The sequence below is a fragment of the Falco cherrug genome, chromosome Z (genome assembly GCF_023634085.1).
Source record: "Falco cherrug isolate bFalChe1 chromosome Z, bFalChe1.pri, whole genome shotgun sequence".
Classification (NCBI taxonomy): Eukaryota; Metazoa; Chordata; class Aves; order Falconiformes; family Falconidae; genus Falco; species Falco cherrug.
The window spans coordinates 44,178,604-44,192,782 of record NC_073720.1 but is presented as its reverse complement, the minus strand read 5'-3'; the positions used below and the strand labels follow the sequence as shown (position 1 = coordinate 44,192,782).

Genomic DNA, 14,179 nt, shown 5'->3' with positions numbered 1-14,179 from the left:
TGTTGTATTTTATCTTTGAGTATGTCTAACATTGCTTTATGTAGGTGGAATCAATTGCAGTTATTTGTGTTCTCTGCTAAAACTTGGACACTGAGACTCTTCTCAGCTAGCAGAGGACCTGTGACTGTTAGTGTAGCACATCAATTTCTAATGTGAAGTTTTAACTGATGAAAATTTTGTCCTTATGTATGTGGTTATATTTCTGAGGTATGAAATGAAAAATAAAACGGGAGCTAAAATGTGATGTTTGTTAAAGTCTGAAGTGTAAAACATAAGTTATACGTATTAATCTACAAACTAAATGGGCTGTCTTTATAACTCTCGTACCATATACATTCCCTTATGTGAAATTTAGTGCACATCCTGTTTTACAGGAGTGTATATTCCTTGTTTTCTTTCTGTTACTCTGATAAACTGGATGTAGTGAATTTAGATTAACATGTGCCATTTGAAGCACTGTTTTTTAAATTACTGTGGTTATTCCTTCATTTACATGGTGAGAAAAGTAGAGCTGCTTTCTTGGACCATTGCAGTCTCATAGGCAACACTTGTCTGCAAAGGGTTTGTTTGGTGCTTTGTAGGAGATAGGTTCATCCCACTGTGAAAACCTTTCATTATTTTTGAATTATTAATGTTTAATGCATTTTCAGATAGGGTGAAACAGCTTGGTACCTGGGTAAGCAACTGATGAAGTTGCTGTCAGAGAGTTACTCTTAAAATGAAGAGGCAAAGTCAGACTTCTTAATATCTTCTTATTCACAATATCTTCTGAAAGACAATGTGATCATAGTTTGAAAAAAGATAGCGCTTTTTTTTGGGTTCATATAGTTCAGACTCAGGAGTTCAGCGTTTGTTTATGTTTTGTGTTCAAAGTAGAAAACACATTTAGAGTGTGTTCCAAAAGCCACAGAAATTAAAACTCTGCTTAATACAGTATCTTTGGTACTCCATATTACCTATTTAGAAACTTCCTGTACTGTTGAAGTAGACCACTGAAATTTTGTTTTCTTAAGTAGGTCTGTGATCTTTTAAAAAAGTGAAAAACCTGAGGAAATAGGACACATAGGATTTTCTTTTAAAGGAAAAACTTCTGTATTAGAAGAATAAGTAGAATGCTGGGGTGGGTAAAGCTCTGAGTTTCTTGTATAGTTGGTTTTGTAAAAGCAATAAATGTAATCATTCTGAACACAGCAGAAAACCAGTATAATTTGTAAACCTCTGAGCGAGCCTTTTACGGACAATCAGCAAGTTTCCTGTGTGGAAAAGAGTCTTTCAGAAAATATACCAAAAAAACCCCAGCACTCAAACTGCCTGAAATATCTAGAAAATGATCAAATTTGCCACGAATAAGCAGAACATCTGCCAGAATAACTGGTTTATGCCAACTTCCACATATTAAGGAGTTAGCCCAATTCTTGTTAGTCATGTGTAAACAATTAATTTGCTTCCCCTTTTTTTCTTTGTTAAAAACAGAGGAAGTCCTGCACCCTTCAGCATACTGCATCTCTAGCTCAGGTGGAAAGTAGTCATTAATGTCCAAATAGTTCCACATGTCTAAAAAATAACATCTTGCTGTATTTTTGGGGATAAAATTTAGTTCCACATCTGTGCATGCTAAGCAGTTGGAGATACATTTATGACTTTTTTTTTTTTTTAATTAGGCGCCATTTAAGCAAGACAAAAACAGTGAAGAGGGTACTTTGTTCCGCTGTTCACTGGTACCAGGTCAATACTGGCTGGCATAACTAAAAGCTGCCGAGAACTCATAATTTTTTTTATTAATGTGGTCTTGATTACTTACTTTGGGAAAAGGTGTCAGAGCTTTCATTTTGTGCTAACCACAAGCCATCCCAAGATGTTCTTGGCACATCCACGTTGTAAAGTATTTCTAAGGGCCATCTGCTGTCTTGCTGGGGGTGTTTTTTGAGGTGGTGGAGGTGTTGGGGTGTTTTTTGTTTGTTTTGCTTTGTTTAAACCGGAGATCTTTGTTTTGACTTAAAACTGGATGGAAATGAGTCTGCAGTATTGTGAAACAAGCATTTTGTTTTGTAAATCTTGTAGTAGTAATTGGTGTTTGCTAGTTGGTTTTCACATTTTTTTCAGGTGATAAGTAAAAAAGAAAATAAACCCAGAATTTAGAATTTTCTTTTGAGCATATTTCTTGGATTAAATGTATAATGTGCCTTACAAAACTTTTTTGTGTCATAGTGGATGACGTAGTAGATGAAAGTGATGATAATGATGATGCTGAAACAGAATCAGAAGTTGAAACCGAAAATGATGATGACAAGGACCAACATTTTAAGGTTGGTGTGAGACACAATTAACAAGCAAAAATCAGGCATAACTTTTTTTATTTTCTTACGTTGCTTGAATCCTGTGTACAGCCATATGTTTTAAGTGTTAAAAGGACTTTGAGAGGTTTTCAGTGCAATTTCTAAAATCAAAACAGCTCATGAAACTTATGAAAGGTGGGTGCTGGTTGAAAATATTAACCTTTGTTGTTCAGATTACTTCAAGATTTATTTTTTTTTTTTAATTTAAAACATTTAAAAAATGTTTGCTTCACACTTGATATTTTTGGAGTATGGTAGAACAGTACTTCAAACTCTGTTAGCAGTGTTCTGTTCCCAACTTGTGTTTCCCTCAACCTGCTCTTCCCACCTAAGCTGCTCAGTATGCAGGAGCTGCTCTTAACTTTTTCCAACATTCTGGACAGGGATTGAGTAGGTCAGTGTTTCAGTAAGGTAACTTTGAAGTTGAGCCAGCTGTAGAGGTAAGAAGTCAGACCTTTCACTGTTGTATCATTTTTGGAAGATTTTGTTCTGCTCTCCAGCAGCCAGTCAGGACATGAAAAGACATCATTTGGTCAGAACTGCCTTATTCTCTGTTTTTATGTTACATACGTTTAGGAGGTATTTGATTTGTCTGTCCATGGACTAGAATGACACATTTTATTCAAGGCTCTCATGAGCCCTGAGGAAGTGAGTATCTTCCATAGAAGTGGTTATTCCTTTATCACTGCAGTCAGATGAAGTCTTGCACATTTCTAGTTGCAATAGTGCAGTGCACAGATCTCATGTAAAGTATGGTCTGATGTCTCTGCATAATACACATGGATGACAGCAAGAAAATTGAGATGTTTGTGATCTTTCTGTTGAACCGTAGGCTTTGGCATACTAATAAAACTGCTGCTTAAACTTTCATGATGAAAGGTGCACTTAAGCTAATTTTGAATTAGTGATATTCAGCTTTTAAAGCATGGCTGTGTCAGAAGTAAAAGGTGAATGTAACTGTTTTAGAAGTTCATTAATTCTGGATGCAAGATTGATTAACTTTTCCTGGTGTTTTTTCAGAATGATGATATTGAGACTGATATTAATAAATTGAAACCTAGACAGGAATTGGGAAGACCCATAGAAGAACTGAAAATGTATGAGCAATTTTTCCCAGAACTTTCAGAAAACTTTCAGGTAAAGTATATGACAGCTAGGGCGTTCTTTGTCATGACAGGCTGACTTTGGAATACACTTTGACATTCTTTTCTGGGTGGATGGTTCTTCTAGCCAGAATATGAGAGTCTGCAGTTCTACAGTTATGTATGAGAGTGCTTAGAGTGAGTTATTTATTTAAATGTTATGGTTAGTTAAATAAATATATCCAGATGGGTTACTTTAACCTGACTCACAGAAGATTGTGGGTAGATAAAAAGGAAAACTGTTTTCTGGTGTCTGATTATTGCACAGTAGAAAGTAAAATAGTAAGAAAGGACATAAAATTTCTGACAAAGATTCCTTTATATTACATATTTCCTTAAATGCTGTGCACTTTTTTTAAAGTAGATGGTTAAAATATCTGGAGAATCATGTTGACTTGATAATTTGTTACTCATGAACTACTTGTTTATTGCTTTGACACTACCTTCTTGTAAAAGCTGAAACTTCATTGCTATGCTTATTTAAGTTTAAAACATAATAACTTGTCTTCAATTAAACTCGTTTTGCAGTATTGCAAAACGTATCAGGAACAATGAAATAGAAAGTTTTCTAATATAAATGGAACATTAGGAATGGATTACTTTTTTAAAAAATAAATATTTTTATTTTTCTCTTATTTTTTAAGGAATGTGACTTAGTTTCCAAGGAACCAAAGCCTTTTGTACCTGATGTGAATCTGAGCGGACCTATTGTTGTTCCCACAGCAGGAGAGGAGCACTCTGCTGAAGCAAACCAGTCAATGAAAGGAGTTACTTTGAAGGAAAGCAATCCTTTATTGACAGAGGAATACAATAGAAGGCCAGTCTTTCTGGAACTACCAAAGAAAGACAGTATCAAAGACAGTAGTTTACATCAGCAAAATGATCAAAGAAATGTGTTTCCATCATGCCAGTGTCTAAGCCAAGAAATTGTGAGAGGCTTGGACAGAATCAGTCTGCAGAACAGTGCAAAAAATGATCAGTATTATGGTACAGGTTGTGTAATAAAGAAGGAAAGCAAAACTAGCCTTACTTCACTTGCTTGTAGTAAACCTTGCGAACATGTTTCACCCTGTGGAAGTAGCCTTTTTGAAGGATCATCTGTCCAGCTGGGAAAACTCTGTTGTACTGGAGTAGATTCTGAGGAGGAGGATTCCAGATCTAGTTCATCAGGGGAGCAAGTTGTGCTTGAAGTTTCTGATGTATCACCAGTTCATGACTGTGACCTTTATATTGAAATGGTAAAAACCACGAAGTCTATTCTTGAATATTCAGAAGTCGCCTATCCAGATTATTTTGGCCACATTCCACCCCCATTTAAGGAGCCTGTTCTGGAAAGGCCATACGGAGTACAGAGGTGAGTTACAACACTACTTCTTTGTTGTTGTTTTCATTCCCTTGAGAAACAACATTTAAGGTAAGGTTAACAGACACATAAGCAATGTTTACTTTGAGATCTAAAACTATTTTCAGTGAAGAGCAGTGTGAAGGTAGGTGAATAGGCACTGATCAATGCAGAGCCATAATGAAGAGCACAATCTGAATCTGTAATATAGTTTCTAAATTATATGTTGAATTTATAGTCTCCCTTTCTTCCTTTCCACCACCTCCCATCTAAATTTTGCAGTTTGTAAAACAAACAAAAAAACTTTACAAAAACCCCAACAAACAAAAAACCACTACCTGAATGCTCCCTTCAGGTCTTAGCAAAGATAGGACAGTTTAAAGTTATTTCAGCTCTTCTCTTTGCTGTGCTAAAAAAAAGCTACTTTTCAGGAAAATGTAGTGGGAAAAATTAAGAAATTTGTACACTGAAGTGTTAGGGTTTAGTGTTTGCAGTATAACAGAATTTAGAGGCAACGAATGCTGAGGATGCAGCTTGTGTTATGTCCTGCAGAATGACACACAATAAACACAGAATGAAAAATAAACCAATGAAAACCAACACGCCCATTTATTTCTTCATTGAGAGATATTAGATGATGATGAAGAGTGATGTGACTCAAGAATAATTGCAGAGACAGTATGAGCAGCTGGCTCATACGCATAGTAAGTTACTATAAATGTAAATGAGCATGTTAACAGAACATGCAATAGTAGGTACAAGACCTTGCCCCTTGCCCAGTTACTAGATTGAAAGCTTCCAGCTTTACACTTTAATCAGTTTCTTGAGATTCTTCACATTTAGTTATTAAAATTATAAAGAGATTAGGTGTCTTTAGGTTATGCAATTAAAATCCTTTAGCAGTTTCACATGTAAAAAAGTGATCTTTCTAGTGAAATGACCAAGTGTTGAAACATTAATGACATAATGAATAAACTGTTACTAGAAAACACAGTTTGGTGTTGAAGGTGAATAATTAATCTTCCCTGTAAACTTATTTTTTAGATAATTCAGCTGATTTAGAAGGTAGATATTCTTGTGTCAAAAATCACCTAAGAACTACATTTTCAGAAAATCTTGCAGATCTTCATGTATGCTTTTGTAGTACTTAATAGTTCTGATTTTCCTAAGTAAAATTGAGTGAAGTCAGATTGAAATTTGCCATTTCGATGCTCGTTCTGCTTAAATATAGAGCACTGTATTAACCCTGATTTTTAACCAGCAGACCTACTTGTGTGGGTATACATAAAGCTGATTTCTAAACTGTGAAAGTAATTCTAGAGTATATTTTCTTTTTACTTTAAAATGCTTTATTTTTATTGTATTTTTTATGTTGAAAGTAACTTTTTTAGGTCTCGTGTGAAACAAGAATGAAATATCAGATAATACTGCTAAACGACTCAAAAATTCTGCATCACCTTTTAAAGGTGCACTGTTCTAAGAGTTCGGTTTTCTACATATTACTCAGTCTTGTTACTGCAATGTGACAAATTTCTGATATGGGAATCTGTTTAAAAAGGGCTTATTCTTTTTAGGACCTTATTGTTTATATGAAGGTGGGAAAAATGGGTTTGGTAGGGGACATGGAGAAACTTTTAAGTGTTCTACAAAACTGACCAAACTCTTTTGACATTTGGTAGGATTTATTTTTTCCTTAATGTAAGCAGCTAGTTATAGCTTGTCAGCCAACTCTCCTTTAGAAAACAGATGGGTGCCTTAATTCAGCCATGTAATTTAAGAAAACATTTTTGGGGGCTGAGGTGGGGTGTTCTTTTTACTTTTATTAGACAAATGCAATGTGGGGATTTTGGGTGTGAATTTTAGTCTTGTAATACGCTAGCAGATGCAATATTTTTGTATTTGTGCTGTGGAGTGCTTTTACTTTTTCATTTACATTTACAAAATAAATGAAGTTTTTTATATTCTTCTACCTTTTAGGGAAGAAAATTATTATATAATTCAATACCAGATAACTTTGGGTTTAAATTCCTACTTTTTTCCATTTCTTAAGATTTTAGGTTATTTTTTGCTGTACTCTAGTATTTTCTAATCCCTTTAGTGTTTTTTAATCATGTGACACTTAGAAGTGATCATCAGGTGGTTCAGGCTCCACGAAGGACTAATCTATAAACACAGAGCTCCACATCAGCAGTGTTGGGTTTATATTTTTTCATTGAATTATCTCAAAATAGCTTCCCTTTTCTCTTTAAGTTTTTCAGAACCTGAAAATGTCCACTTCTACTTTTCCTTTTTGTGTGCATCTTGAATAGGATTTCTTCCTTCCTTTTCTTTACATTGGTTATTACTGTGGTATTTGAATGCCTGGCATTCATGAATGGATTTTGTCTTAACAAAAGTGCTGTGATGGTAGGAAGTATTATGACCCCTTAGAGCTGAGGCGTACTGAGATCTGAGAAGTTGTGCAAGATCTAAAATCTGTAGTTCTGCCATGAGCTGAACTTGATCAGATGGATTGTGATGAGTCAGCCTCTTTACAATTTTGTTAATACATGGGACTTGTAAGTTGTTTTCTTTTCCAGTTAGTTTTAGTTTAATAAGAGGTGCTAGAATTGTGCACTTCCCTTCTTTTTCTTGTTTGTTAACAATATTTACTTTAATTAAATGGAGAATTTCCAACCTGAGTATAATTTACAGCTCTGTTCATGTAATGTTTGTTGTTAATCTGCCTCATTTTCTACTTACTGCAGGTGCTGTGCAAGTTTTTTCACACAGCTGTGCAACTAGATTCCATTCTTGAACTGCAATGCATTCTTAGTTTTCCAAACCAGGACCTAGATACTGCCATTTATGCAATGGTTTTATGATCTGGATAAATATACACCTAACATTTGGCTGGCATCACCAAATTCATTCTTGTTTGATACCTAGTCAATGAGTGAATCTAGAGCTCCAAAATGGAAAGCTAATGCACTAATACGCTCACTATATGACCTACTCTCTAAAAGCCTTTAATTTTAACTATGGTAGGACTCCTGTTAAGTTCCTAATGACTTACCAAGTGCTGTCCTGGATTAAAGCATTATGTTTGAGTAATTCCTGCTTCTACTATAAAGTATGAAGTAGTGCATTTTTTTCCTAAAGATAAACCCCTGTGGGTTGTGTGCTTGAAAACTCAGTTCCCTCATATAGAAATACTAGACTCGGTCAGCTGTCAATGCAGATATTTAAACCTACATACACTTACAGTTTGTGCACATAAGTGAGGATGAGGCTGAGGGCTCTATAAAAATCTGTCCCACTGTCTTCATGTGAACTTTGTCAGTTTTCATTGTTGTATGGGGTCGTTCCTCTTTTGTAATTGGAAACAGTATGCAACAATTTAAGTGAAAACTCTGCTTTTTATTTTAGGACAAAAATCTCTCAAGATATTGAAAGACTGATTCATCAAAATGACATTATAGACAGAGTTGTGTATGACCTTGATAACTTGAGGTAAGTTTTCACCCTTCTGAAAGCAATATTCAGCAAATACCCTAAGCCTATTCTACTTTGTCTGTGATACGATTTGTAATATTTAAAGCAGTACTATTATGTCAGACTTCAACGGAAGTTTCATCTGAGGTGTTTTCTGCTACGCAGGCTGTGTTTAGAGGAAGGTTCAAAATAATTTCTGAATTAGCAAGTGAAGGCTAAAATAAATGTAATGGATTTGTTTTGGTGAAGTTTGTTTACTCATTTTAGTCCCTTTTCTTTTTCTACTCATAGTTGTTCAGTACCAGAAGAAGCAGATGTTTTGAAGTTTAATTCCAAATTTGAATCTGGAAACCTGCGCAAAGTTATTCAGATCAGAAAGTGAGATATTTCAACTCTTCTTTTCACACTTAAGGCCTTCTATTTCTGCTTCATAAAAAAAAAGATTGATTTGTTTTTGTTAATCTTTAGAAACGAGTATGATCTAATTTTGAACTCGGATATAAATAGCAATCATTATCATCAATGGTTTTACTTTGAAGTCAGTGGAATGAAAACTGGCATTGGTTACCGATTTAACATCATCAACTGTGAAAAGTCAAACAGTCAGTTTAACTATGGTAAGATACGTTTCCTGTCCTTTAAGAAGAAATACATAGAAAAATATCTGTACTCGACAGCTCAGCTGTTTCATTCCCTCTGTCCTGGGATCAGTATTATATTCATGTTATCAGATCAGATTCCTTTTTAATATTATTACTAGAAATGTTTTGACAAGTTTCAGTTAATAAGAAAAGAAGTGTCTTAAAACATTGGCTCTCAGTTTTTAAAATGACATTTTGTTGTAAGTGAGGCCAAAGCAGAAGAAATTTACTGGTGGCTGCAGCTAAAATTTGTCTTCCGACCATTTTGGGAGGACAACACCAAACCCTGTTGATCCACACACGTGCAAGAAGAATGATAGCTGTCATCATTAATCGCTTTCTGAATAGAGGTATATTTTCAGATGTGAAAGTAAGCAGAGATTCTCAAACAGTTTTGTCATACTGGTGGGAAGAGAGACACATTATTTGAGAAGGAAAAGTAAGTCTCCTTTGAAATGCTGGACTTCATAGGCCACCTTTTGGTCTCCAGCAAGTGGTGCCTGCTGCATGTATCTCATCCAAAAGTACTGGCTTGCTGAATATGCCTTTCTTCCACTTTTCTGGGGGTGGGATGGGGTGTGTGTCATTTAGCTTAATATCATTTGTTTGGTGAGATTATTTTTTTTTCCTGTGGGATTTTCTGAAATTTGTCCTTTAAGAAGAAGGAGAAGCTCCCCTCTCCCTGCCAACCACAAACTCTTGGGACAGAGTAGCATTGTACTCTTCTTTTTCATAATTGTACAATTCACATGGATAAAACCAAGAATACCAGGTAGTTTGACCAATAATAAGATGCTTTTAGTTTATCTACTAATCTTCATTGGTTACTTCAGATATTCATTCATATATTGCATATACTTTCCCGACAGTTACTTTTGGGGTTTATTTAAGTATGCTGCCTGAATTGGTCAATGTCTTTGTCTAATTATCTAACCAGTAACTAATGTTCAATTAATATGTATTATTTTCTACTGTAATATCATATTATATGTTCAATTTAAGTATACTTTCAAAAAAATACCAACTTTAAAGAGTTACTGTTTGAAAAAGAAAATCAATTTTCCTGAAACCTCAGTTACCTATCCAGGTGAATAGATGATAGTTACCAATTTTTTGTATTCTCTTTGAAGCCTTTTTGTAATGGTGAGTTGGGTGAAGTAGGACCCAAGACTTCTTGTAGTTTAACATTCACACTAACTACAGCTTTCATGAGCATTTCATTTTGGTCTTCTGTAGGTCTGATTTCTTTATTTTTTATTTAATTTGTTATTTTCTGAAAACAGGGACATAATGAGAGGAGAGGGGGAAGAATTTTTTGTCAGCTGGTTAGAAGAGTGTACAATACCCAGGCATTCATGAAAATACACTGTGATAGTGAGTAAATGAGTGTAGGTAGTTTGGAGACTTCCATCTAAGTGTTGATGTGGTCCGTTCCTGCTATGACCTTGATGTTTAATGTTAAGCATTAAAGTGAGATGCATTTTTTTCTTTAAGGCATGCAGCCCCTCATGTATTCTGTTCAAGAAGCATTGAATTCTCGACCATGTTGGACTCGTGTCGGGACAGATATTTGTTACTATAAGTAAGTACACCAATGAAATATACAGCAAATCTTACGGTGAAGATTAGAATGAGGTACAACTTTTGAGGAGAAATATTTGCTTCTGAGTTTGATAATTCTGTTATAGGAGTTCTGTTGTGAACAGAGTTTTCTTCCTGAATTACTTCTTGGAGAGTAAGAGTAAGAGAAGTGATCAAAATATACAGGATCTTATTTTGTTAGCACACTGCTAATATTTAAGCTGTTCATCTTTTATAATTTTGACAGAAATTGCATACAGTTCCAGAGAAGCTTTTAAGGGAATGTTTATATGCATGCTTACTTGAAATCTTAATAGTGATTTCCAGTAATATTGATCACATGGTGCTTTTGATTAGGCTCCTGTATTCTATGATGCAATCACTGTGGAGCAATCCTGGAACACAGGATGAGATGGTACAACATAACCATGCATTACCCTTCCTCGCTGGCAGTTGTTTGCTTCCCATTTCTTTTCTTTTTTCCAGAGCTTTTTTTGGTTTTGTTTTCTTACTTGTTTTTGTTTACTCACCTTTTCCCAGTATGAATGAATGTATATGACTGCTATAATATCTTTGCAGATGGTGGGAACCAGTGTATTTAATGTGGATGTATGCAAAAGAGAAATACAGCCACTAAAAGTCTATCTGGCTCTTAGAATGTGTGTTCAGGAATAATCAATGATACGAAAAAAAATTATTATAATGTGTTTTATTACCTTCACTTTACTCTTAGGAATCACTTTTCAAGAAGTTCAATTGCTGCTGGAGGTCAGAAAGGAAAATCTTACTACACAATTACGTTCACAGTGACTTTCCAACATAAAGATGATGTCTGCTACTTTGCTTACCATTATCCATATACATACTCAACTTTAAAGGTGAGAAGATTATGATCTATTATGTAGATAAATATTTATGTTTTTAGACAACATGAGATACAAGCATTCATGAGTGAATTCTTTTTATTTCTTTTTATAAAATTCAAAATACTCCTTAAAATGGAGAATTTTCATAAAATATTAGTGTTTAGACTGGAAAACTCTGTATGTTGTTCTAAAGAACAGTCCCTGGAAAATTAAAATTGATATTTACTTGCAGGCTAAATGGATTTTCTGGGTATCGTAATTCATAATTGACTGGAAACAGATTGGAAATTGGATGAAGTGTTTGTTTTTGAGTCAAATGACTTGTATCCTGCTGTTCTACACAAACCTCTTGAACTGACCCATTCAAGATACTATATTTAATTGGAGACCTTTTTCAAATAATGAATTGGCTAAAGAAGTGCTGTGAAGCTTTTAGTACTAAGCAAAACAGCTAGCTAGAATGTCTGTTGGTGAACTTGGGGATTCAGTGGCCAGTGTGTAACTGCTTTGTGTGAAGCTTTTTACTAAGCCATTCTTATTCTTGGAAGAAGTAGCTGATAAGAGATGCTAGAAGCAGCTGCTGCCTCCAACAGCTTGAGGGCCTGGTGGTTCCTCCTGTCCAGTGAAGGGCCCTGGAAGTCTCTGTCCCAGGCTGATGGACATGGCCACTGCTTTCCTGTTTGCTTGTAAAGTTAAGCCACTAGTGAGTCTCAGTGTGTATCCCAGAGAAGGAGAGACTTGCACACACTTGCACATCCCACCTCCTCCCAGCATGGCTGGCAACACAGACTGGCACAGACAAGGTGTTGCCTTCAGCAGCACCTGTGTGTAATACTACTGGGACTTGCGTGAAAGGTAACTACAGACACGAAAGTCCCTTACCTCCTCTCCAGTTGCTGAGAACTGCAGTTCACTAGTAAAAGTACACACACACACACACTCTCTAGAATCACAAGCACATGCACATTTGTGGACATCTGGCGTGGCCCATCCTTATTATACCCGTGCCTGGATCCCAGTCTCTTCCCTGCTGTGCAGGCCTCCAACTTGCAGGCTAGTCCAGCCTGATTGCTCACTAGCAAACAGATGTGTGCACTCACATGCTTGTCTCACAGGCACTCTGCAGTTTTGGGTTCCTCCCAGATGCCAGCATGGACTCTCTGCCCACCTGATACCCCTGCTTTGACCTGGGTGATCATACTCGCTGGGTAGTCCACCTTGAAGTTTGCTAGCAAACTGCACATGCACCCCTTGGCCATGCATATTAGCTTCAGGGAAGATGCATATGCTTGCCCTACCATTTCTAGCAGCTGGTATCAGGCACGTGGGCTTGTAACATGTTCATACCCCTAGGTACTGGCACCAAGACATCTTTCCTTGCTTTGCTCACCCTTATCACCCCACTAGATGGTTTTTGGGACACACACTGTTCTGGCTGCAATGGTTGGACACCAAGACCCTCATGTGCTCCAGCAGCTGGCACTGAAGTGCCCTCTTACTTCCGTTGCTGTTGCTATGCACAGAAGGGTGCCTACACTGCCTGCAGCTCCACCAAGTCTGCTCATTTTGATACCAACAGTAGCTGGCACTTTGGACATAAAGTCTGTGGTGCCCACAGGGGTGCTCCCAAGAGGTATGGCCTCGATAGTGACTGATGCTGAGACCCTTGCTCATTCCAGTTGCTGACCCCAAATCCACTCACACTTGTCTTGTTAGTTGCAGGTAGTCCACATAGCACTTGCATGCATGGAATAGAGATAGCTAAGGGCAGACTAGGGATCAGGTACATGAGTTTTGTATAGTCCCACAGGCCCCCCTTGAATACCACAAATACTCCTGTTCCTCTTGCTTCCTTCTTGTCCCTCAGGTGTCCCTCTCCAAAACTTTGCATGTAGATTCTTAATGGCCCATCAGTTAGAGAATGGAGACTCTGGTCTTTGCTATTTTTTCTGTTATGTCTTGTCTACCAGGATTTTTTCTCTCTGTTCCTGTTTGTTACTTCTCTCTTTACTTGTTATCCGGTTCTGCACTGAAAGGGTGCATAATCAGATAACCTTAATGAAGCAGAGGTTCTTACCTTCCACATACTCTTACAATATTAACTGGTACAAAATAATGCGCCCTCTGTACCTTCACCTTCGTTGAAGTGGGTGGAAAGACAGACTATAATAAAGAGAAGTATTCACTCAGAGATCTAGAGTGATATTTCATGGTCAAAATTATGATGGAAACTTGGAACATTGTTTAGAATAACAAAAAGAAAGGTAGTTTAAAGAGTACCTGTGGAATACCCTTATGATACATGACTGCAAAAGATTTGAAGTGTTTTTCCATTATTTTGGGGATGAAGATGCATCTTCAGAAGCTGGAATCTATGCACAACCCTCAACAGATATATTTTCGACAAGACGTTCTCTGTGAGACCCTGGCTGGCAACAGTTGTCCTGTAGTCACTATTACAGCCATGCCAGAGTCCAATTACTATGAACATATCTGTCAGTTCAGTAAGTATGACTTCCTTTTCTCATCAACTGAAAATTATGTAAAACTAGCTCTTTATGAAATAAAATTTGTATTTAAAACTGTTGTGCATTGTAAAAATAGCAATGTAAAACACAGTTAATGAACCTCATGTAATTGAAGCATCAATATTCAGGATTTGTTTTGCATTTAATGGTATTTATTTGTGGTAGTCAGATAAGGATATCTATACCTGGATATAGGAGTAATATATTAATATATTTTAAATCAGTTGCTAGGTATTTCTGCATGTTATGTTTTGCAGACTACAGTTCTT

The 14,179-nt window shown here is 36.3% G+C and overlaps 1 protein-coding gene across 13 annotated transcripts in view; it reads left to right on the top strand.

Moving 5' to 3' along the window:
• AGTPBP1 (ATP/GTP binding carboxypeptidase 1) overlaps positions 1 to 14,179 on the top strand; it is a 66,921-nt gene that overhangs the window by 24,876 nt on the left and 27,866 nt on the right. For all 13 annotated transcript variants that reach the window (XR_001334936.3, XM_055698809.1, XM_055698811.1 and 10 more), the window contains 9 exons: positions 2,209 to 2,306; positions 3,357 to 3,473; positions 4,123 to 4,832; positions 8,229 to 8,312; positions 8,586 to 8,672; positions 8,763 to 8,911; positions 10,430 to 10,517; positions 11,250 to 11,394; positions 13,733 to 13,886. Coding sequence is in view for 12 of the 13 variants with exons in the window: in XM_055698809.1 (XP_055554784.1) it covers positions 2,209 to 2,306; positions 3,357 to 3,473; positions 4,123 to 4,832; positions 8,229 to 8,312; positions 8,586 to 8,672; positions 8,763 to 8,911; positions 10,430 to 10,517; positions 11,250 to 11,394; positions 13,733 to 13,886 (1,632 nt within the window). In the remaining variant the exon portion in view is untranslated. The remainder of the gene's footprint in view (positions 1 to 2,208; positions 2,307 to 3,356; positions 3,474 to 4,122; positions 4,833 to 8,228; positions 8,313 to 8,585; positions 8,673 to 8,762; positions 8,912 to 10,429; positions 10,518 to 11,249; positions 11,395 to 13,732; positions 13,887 to 14,179) is intronic.